General features: G+C 47.1%; 1 protein-coding gene across 2 annotated transcripts in view; it reads left to right on the top strand.

Annotated features, from left to right (window-relative positions):
* The window catches only part of Tns3 (tensin 3), a 234,345-nt gene that overhangs the window by 54,311 nt on the left and 171,850 nt on the right, over nt 1-8,184 (top strand). Inside the window, exon 4 of one of the 2 annotated variants that reach the window (XM_013032976.1) lies at nt 7,603-7,641. The exons of the other annotated variant lie outside the window; for it this stretch is intronic. Coding sequence (XP_012888430.1) covers nt 7,603-7,641 — 39 coding nt within the window. The remainder of the gene's footprint in view (nt 1-7,602; nt 7,642-8,184) is intronic. 2 annotated transcript variants of the gene reach the window in all.

Genomic DNA, 8,184 nt, shown 5'->3' with positions numbered 1-8,184 from the left:
TTGACTTCAGGGCCTGGGGACTGTCCCTATACCTCTTTCTCTTTGTGTTCAAGGCTAGCACTGTACCACTTGAGCTACAGCCCCAATTCTGCCTTTTTCTGAATAGTTTTCTGAATAGTTCATTGGGGACAAGCGTCTCATGGACTGCCTGACCAGGAGTGGCTTTGAACCATGATCTTTAGATCTCAGCCTCCTGAGTAGCTAGGATTATTAAGTGTGAACCACCGGCGCCGGACCTTTTTTTTTTTTTTTTTTTTTAAATCTCATGGGAATGGGATGCTCCTAACCTGGCTGACAGGTAGAGGAAGGACAGGTGGCATATGTCACAAATGTCCCATCCACAGTCTGGGGTTTATTACCTCCTCTCTTCACTTCTGGGAACACAAAGTGTGCAGTTTAGGTCACAAGAGAGAACAAAGAAAACTCACTTGGAAGCTTAAGTATCTACAAATGATGAAAATGGTGCGTGTGTTTGTATGTTTGTGTGTCCTAGGGCTTGAACTCAGAGCCTGGGCAGTGTCCCTTAGTTGTTCTCACTAAAGCCAGACCACAGCTCCACTTCCTGCTTTTTGGCAATTAATTGGAGATAAGGGTCTCATGGACTTTTTGCCGTGGCTGGCTTTGAACCATGATGCTCAGACCTCACTCTCTTGAGTAACTAGGATTACAGGCGTGAGCCCGGTTATACAAATACATTGTAGTGTTGAGAGCTGAGGGCCCTGGGGGTGGAGGGCACTGGCTCCCATCCACACTGCCCATGGTGTCCAGCCCTGCTCTGGGTGGCCTCCCCTCTCCCTTCTGGACTCAAGTGGGGGGTACAGAGTAAGAATGCTTAGCACTTGACTTGGACAGGCTGTGGTTTGCCCCCGTGACTGATAGGAGGTGGGGAAAGGGGTGCTGCTCCCATTTTTCCACAGTGCTCCAGCTCTGTTCCTGCCTAAATGCTTTTTGTGTCTAGATTTGTCCACAAGTCTCCCCCCCCCACAACTCTCCCGCCCACCCCTCCCCCTGCATCATGTCATCCCTGGTGGAAAGTTGTATTTATAATCCAGGCCTAAAGGGGTCTCTACAAGCTCTTGCCTTGAGCTGAAGAGCTGAGGGATAGCGCCCAAGCCCAGAGTTCAAGCCCCAGGACCCACAAAAAGCCAAACCAAAACAAAAAAGGGGTCTCTACAAGACTGGTTACCAGTCTTGGCAGCTTGAGTTGAGGATGCGCTGCCCAAAGGCGAGGAGCTTGTCCTGACCTCTCCCTGCATCAGGACACACCTCAGTGCTTATGTAGGAGAGGGGCCTGGCCCAGCTTTTGCACACATTCTGGCTACTCAGTGTGCGAATGAGTGAATGTGTATCTACTATGTGCCATTGTTGTTTGTATTTCACTGTATAGACAAGCGTGTGCTGTGCATGCATATATGAACGTGTTCTGTGTAATTGTTTTTTGTGTCTGGATATATGTTTGTAGTTCTGCATGTGAATGTGTAGATGTTTATATTATTCTTGTAACTATTAGATTTATCTGTGTATATATTGTGTGTGCTTTTGTGTATGTTTTTGCATATATATATGTGTATGCATTTATCATGTGATTTTGATGGTTGTGTACATGAGTTTCTGTGTGTTGTATATAATTGTAATCCATCTATTACGTGTACCTATTATGCATGTGATCTTTATGGTTTGTTTCTATGAAGCTATATGTATGTCACTTGAGGATGGGAATAGCTTTTGGGATGTGTGTACTTGAGTGATTTTAATGTGCTAACATAGAGTGTACTTATGTGTAACTTACTGTGCTCCTAGACTATAGCATAGTAACATGTTGTTATGTTGTATATTTATGTATCAGTACTAGAGTTGGAACTGAGGACCTCATTTATTTGGCTTTTTTGGTTAAGGTTGGTGCTCTACTGTTTGAGCTACACCTCTACTCCCATCATTTCTTTTTTTGTGTGTCAGTTCTGGGGCTTGAACTCAGGACCTGAGTGCTGTCTCTGAGCATTTTTGCTCAAGGCTAGCATGAGCCACAGCTGCACTTCCAGCTTTTCTGGTGGTTAATTGGAAAAAAGGGGGTTTTCCTGCTCAGGCTGGCTTCCGATCTGTGATCTTCAGATCTCAGACGCCTCAGTAGCTAGGATTACAGGCGTGAGCCACCAGCGCCCGGCTGGATATAATAATCTTACAGACTACTGCCTGGGCTGACTTTGAACCACAATCCTCAGATCTCAGCCTCCTGAATAGGATTACAGGGGTGAGCCACCATTGCCTGGCTTATTTATGTATTTCTCTTTTTTTGATTGTTTGTTTTTTTGTTTTTTTTTGGTCTGGTCCTGGCCTGAACTCTGGGCCTGGGCGCTGTCCCTCAGCTCTTCAGCTCAAGGCTAGCGCTCTACCACTTGAGCCACAGTGCCACTTCTGGCTTTTTTTTTTTCCTGCTTATGTGGTGCTGAGGAATCGAACCCAGGGCCTCATGCATGCAAGGCAAGTGCTCTACCACTGAGCCACCCTCCCAGCCCACTCTTTTTTTTTTTCTTTTTGTTGGTCATGGGGCTTGACCTCTGGGCCTGGGCGCTGTCCCTCAGCTCTTCAGCTCAATGCTAGTGCTCTACCACTTAAGCCACAGCACCTGTTCCTACTTTTTCTGCTTATGTGGTGCTGAGGAATCGAATCCAGGGCCTCATGCATGCAAGGCAAGCGCTCTACCACTGAGCCACCTTCCCAGTCCCTTATTTATATATTTCTTTTGGTGCTGGGGATCAGACTCTGTGCTCTGGAACTCTCCAGACTCTGGGGTCTGTCATCATGCTCTCTCATGGAGCTACACATCCAGTTTCTGTGTGTAGTTATTGAATGCTTTTGAGTGTTGTATGAGGCTGCTTACCGGATTCACCTTCTACCATCCTGGCATGAACACACGATTGGCCTATGCCTGCTCAATGCCAGCTTGGGGAAAGCTCTGCCGAGGGGTGGGACAGAGTTATGTGGAGAACAAGCAGCCAAGTAACAGGCGGAGGAAGCAAGCCCTCCGGCTTCCATTGTAGTGTGGGGACGAGTGAAAACATGCTGGGAATTGGTGGGTTCTCTCAGATTTCTGTGGGGTTCTAGAAAGTTCATTTATATGACCCAACATGATTGGAATTTTCGATGATTCACAGATGGTTGAACAAACTTAAATTTACCTTGACTCTTTTTATAATGCTAGTGATTACAGCCATGAAGTTTTAGAGACTTTTTAGAAAAAAATGTCACTCTTGCTATATACTTTTTTTTTTTTTTAAATGCTGGTACTGGGGCTTTGACTCAGGGCCTTACTCTCTCCCTTGGCTTTTTTCCCCCCCTCAAGGCTGGCCCTCTACTACATCCGTTTTTAGTTTTTTGCTATTTAATTGGTTGCAAGAGTCTCCTAGACTCTTTGTCCAGGCTGACTTCAAACATCAAGCCAGGCTTATAGGTGTGAGTCACCAGCATCCAGCTTTGTATGGCTTTGTCCAAGGTAAAATTTAATAGTAACAACAAAAGCATAGTTTATAGTTTAATTGTGTCTGCCAAGCTTGTGTTGAATGGAATTGTCCTTTCTCCCCTGGGACTTTGGTCTCCCAGAGGGAGTAGGCCAGGTAGCCCTATCTCTGAACCTGAGGCCTTTTTGAGAGGAGAGTGTGCTTGTGGGGTAGGGTGGAGTTTTGCCATTCACCAGAGTTGTAGATATAGACACAGACACACAGAAACACATTTCAAACACATGGTTACCTGTTCACACAGCCACAGGCACTCAGCTGCTCACTGTTGAGAACTTGCAACCCCCCTCAACCCCCCTCACACATAGATATGCAGATACACACGTGTGTGCATGCGCACACTAACACACTGTTATACTAACCCATTATATTCCTTTTCTTAAAATATTTCATTTTTATTGAAAAGGTGATGAGCAGGGTTACAGTTACATAAGTAAGGTAATGAGTACATTTGTTTTTAATCATTGTTACCCCATCCCTCCCTATCTCCTATTTACCCCTCCCTATTCTCCTCTCCCCCAAGTTGTAATGTTCATATCCAACATAGTGTCAAGTGAGTATCAATGTTCATACTTTGTCCAGCTGTTTCTGCAATTCCCTTTTCCTTCCGCATATTGAATAATCTCATATGCAAGACACAAGGGACAGAAAACTAAGGGAAATGAAAAAAAAACAGAACAAACAACATACAGGGTCTAATAAGAACGTCTTGTTTCCGTATCTTGTAGTTCATGTGGATATACTTCACTACATATGGTCTCATACACTAAGCAGCTGGGTTATTGAGATCTCGTTGAGAATATCATAGACATACTCTAGTTCTTACAAATGAGGGAAATCACGCAACCTACTTTTCTTTGGGTCTGGCTTACTTAATATAATTTTTTCCAGGTCTATTCACTTTTATTTCTTGTGTTGCTAGAGATCAGACCCAGGACCTTGCTTCACTTTAAATATCCACTCTCATGTTCAGACACTCCCCCTGATGTACGTGCCCACCCTTGGGGTGCAGTTGTCCCTTTCCCCCCACTCCTCTCCTCCCTCCTGTTGACCTGCTGGCTGGGAGACAAGAGTTATCGACATCAGGAGATCCAGGCGCCCACATAAGCAGGTGTGGGTTGGGCACAGCCTTGTTTGTTTGTGGTTGTCCGTGGTAACTATAGATTAGGCCCCAAACAGAGCTGAGAGAAGGCCATAAAGTGGCTCTTACGCAGGCCTCTCCAAGGAGCCTGGCCACCCTCAGGAGAGGGAGTGCCAGGACCCTGTGCCCCTACTCACAGCTCACAGTCCAGGGCTCTCTCTGGAGGTTTTGCTTTGGTTGCCAGTGAGAGCTGCTGTGCTTTCTCCACACCCCCACTGCAGTCACCTCTTGTCGCTGACTTCTAAGGACTTTAGGAGAATTGCAGTTGGTCGGTCTCTGCAAGGGTTTGCATGTAACCCCTGTCTCTGACTCAGGACGAAAGCTTGCAGACAGTGCTTGGGCCTGTGGTCACATGTCTGTGGGTTTGACCTATGGAAGGGCCTTCCTGGGAGTTTGTCCTGATGTCTGTTGTCAGCTTTGACGGGGCTTGCTCAGAAGGGCTACATTGGGGGCGGTGGTCACTGAGCTCTGGGACCCTGGACAGGACAGCCTTATCCTTATCAACCTGGCACTGGTGCTCATGCCTGTAATCCTAGCTACTCAGGAGCTTGAGATTTGAGCATTATGATTCAGAGCCAGCCCAGGCAGGAAAGTCTATGAGAATCTTATCTTTAATTAACCACCAGAAAACAGGAAGTGGCATTGTGGCTCAAAGTGATAGAGTACTAGCCTTGGGGGACATTGCCCAGGCTCTGAGTTCAACATGACTGACATTAAAAAAAGAGATTGCTGCCAGGTGCCGGTGGCTCACGCCTATAATCCTAGCTACTCAGGAAGCTGAGATCTGAGGATCATGGTTCAAAGCCAGCCTGGGCGAGAAAGTCCGTGAGACTCTTATCACCAATAAACCACTAGAAAACCAGAAGTGGCTCAAGTGGTAGAGTGCTCGCCTTGAGCTGAAGAGCTGAGGGACAGCGCCCAGGCTGAGAGTTCAAGCTCTACAAATTGCCTTGTGGCCTGGGCAGAGCCCAGCTAGGTGCCTTCCCACTGGCTCTCAGTGTCAGCCAGCTACTGCTGAGTTTTCAGGGTCTGTCCATGGCTGGGTTGAGACCCTAAAGGGACATCAGCATCTTCATGCCAAGGAAGGTTAGTCAACAAACCTTGCCCATGACACTTCCTTTCTGCCCAGTGAAAAGTCGCAGCCAGAGCCAGAATTGGAGATGGAGCAAGCAGGTAACGTGCCACCCTGGATCCATCACCTGCTCTTCATTCTTACGAGATGCCCTTCCTTGGTCAGCTGTCTAGATCCACGTAGTTCTGGTCCTGGAATGTGGTCCATCTGGGATGCAGCACGCATAGGGCTTTGGGCTGAATCTCTTAGTGGCTTCTGTTTTAGAAGGCTCTGTCTGTTTCCAAAGCCATTTAGAAACTCATTCCTTCTTCCCTTCCTCAAACTGCAACGTGTTCCTGCAGAACTGAGAACACACAGATAAAAATCCACGTGTTCTGCTTATTAGGTGTTGTGAGTATGTGAGCGCATGTGTGTGCATGCGCAGGTGGGATAGCTAGCTAGAGGGAAGATCAGGTGCCAGGACAGAAGATCCCTGCCCCCAGCTAACATGAGTCACAATCCTGGTGGAGCAATGTGTCCCAGACAGAAGAATGACCATTCACATATTCCTTGAGGAACTTAATTGAGGAAGATAAGCAAGAGAGCTATAAATAATTGCCAAAGGAAGAGGCAGGGTCATGCTGCCGCCCACTTCCAGCTGCAGTGACAGTTAGTCAGCTCCCTGGCATCTCCCCTCCTTTCCACATTTTTAGAAAGAAAATGAGTTGAGCACAGCAGCGGGGGAGCCAGACTTGGATTCCATCCCGCAGATGCTGTTTCTGGTCAGGTTCTAGTCTGACCCCCTAACCCCACATGAATATGGGATGTTCTGTGTTCTCATGAGCCGAGACCCTGCTCTGTGTCAGCACTCTTCGGAGCCCACTCTCTTGAGCCTCACAGAGACATTGCAGAGGAAGAGACTGATATTCCCCCATAGCAGATGTGAAAACTGAGGCTCATGGCAGTTAGCTAGAGTAAGTTGCCTTCTGTCTCCATTGGTCAGTCATGCCTGATGGTGACCTTTTCTGTTTGGGTTTCAGGCCTGGGTCTTACCTTTTTGACCTGGTGTATGTAAGCCTTCTCTCCTACTCCCTGCTCCTCTGCCCTCAAACCCCCAGCTGGGTTTTGAACTCACAGCCTTGTGCTTGTATCTGGTGACAGTTTCACATCCCCAGCCCTTGCATTTTAACCCTTTAATTAATTAATTAATTTTTACTTTTTTTTTTTTTTAATAATACTAGTACTGGGGCTTGGGTGCTGTCCTTGAGCTTTTGTGCTCACGGCTAGCATTCTTCCACTGGAGCAACACAATTCTGGCCTTTCTGGTAGTTTAATGGAGTCTCATGGGCTTTCCTGCCTGGGCTGGTTTCAAACTGTCATTCTCAGGGTCTCAGCTTCCTGAGTTGCTAGGATGACAGGCATGAGCCCCCTGGCCCCTCTTAATGAGAAGCTCTCTGGCTGTCAGAGGGCTGTGGTAGAGCCACCGGAAGGACCTGTTGTCCGCTTTCAGTTCCACCTGCAGAGGGCAGCCCACTCTGGAGAGCAGTGTGCGCGGGTGTGGGTCTGAGGTGGGGTGGCTTGGGGACAGCTTGAATCCCACGGTGCAGATCCCTCCCTGTTTTCTGAATGCAGCTTCCCAAGGTGCTTCAGTGCCAAAGGGCTGATGGGTCTGGAAGTTTCTGCCCTGGGGCCACCAGCTGCTTGCAGTAGAAGTTGGCACTCTGAGTGATAGCCTTGTTCATGGGAGGCCCTGTGATTATTTTTCTGAAAGCCTCAGAAAAGAACTCAAACTTCCCCAAAGTTAACAAACCCTGGATTCTGTTGTTTTTAGTTATTGCGCTTTCTCAAGCTAAGTTTTCTGAGAATCCCCTGGCTTACCTCTTTCTTCTCCCTTTAAGGTGGTGACACCCTGCTGTGTGCAAGTCCACCGGGAACAGGTCAGTCCTTTGTGTTTCTTTTGGGGGTCTTTTTACTTTGTGGTAGGTCTGTCTGTCTGTCTGTCTGTCTCACCAATATCAAATTTGCTGGGCCTTGTTGCTAACTGGCACCCTACCACCTGAGCCATGCCTCCAGCCTGGTTATATTTTTCCTGGTTATTTTGGAGATGGAGTCAAGCCAACTTTTCTATCCTGGTTGGCCTCAAATTGCCATCCTCTGGATTGTAGCCTCCTTCCTGAGCAGCAATGTAGATGCTTTGTTTGGACTGTCTTTATAAGTTGTATCTTTTTTTTAAAATATATTTTTATTGTGAAAATACTGTACAGAGGGGTTACAATTACATGGGTAAGATAATGAGCACATTTCTTACCAAGCATTGTAGCCTCCTGCTTTGTTTCCCCTTCCCATCCCTTCATGTCATCCCCCTCTCTCGCCCCCCCCACCAAAGTTGTAAAGTTCGTTTTTCGACATAACGACTTGTACATCTCATTGTTGAAATGGGTCCTCCTGTATCCCTGTTAAGTTGTATCTTTTTTTTTTTT

This window comes from Dipodomys ordii, unplaced genomic scaffold, assembly GCF_000151885.1.
Source record: "Dipodomys ordii isolate 6190 unplaced genomic scaffold, Dord_2.0 Scaffold160, whole genome shotgun sequence".
NCBI lineage: Eukaryota > Metazoa > Chordata > Mammalia > Rodentia > Heteromyidae > Dipodomys > Dipodomys ordii.
The sequence above is the reverse complement of the archived record's forward strand: the minus strand, read 5'-3'. Positions and strand labels throughout refer to the sequence as shown.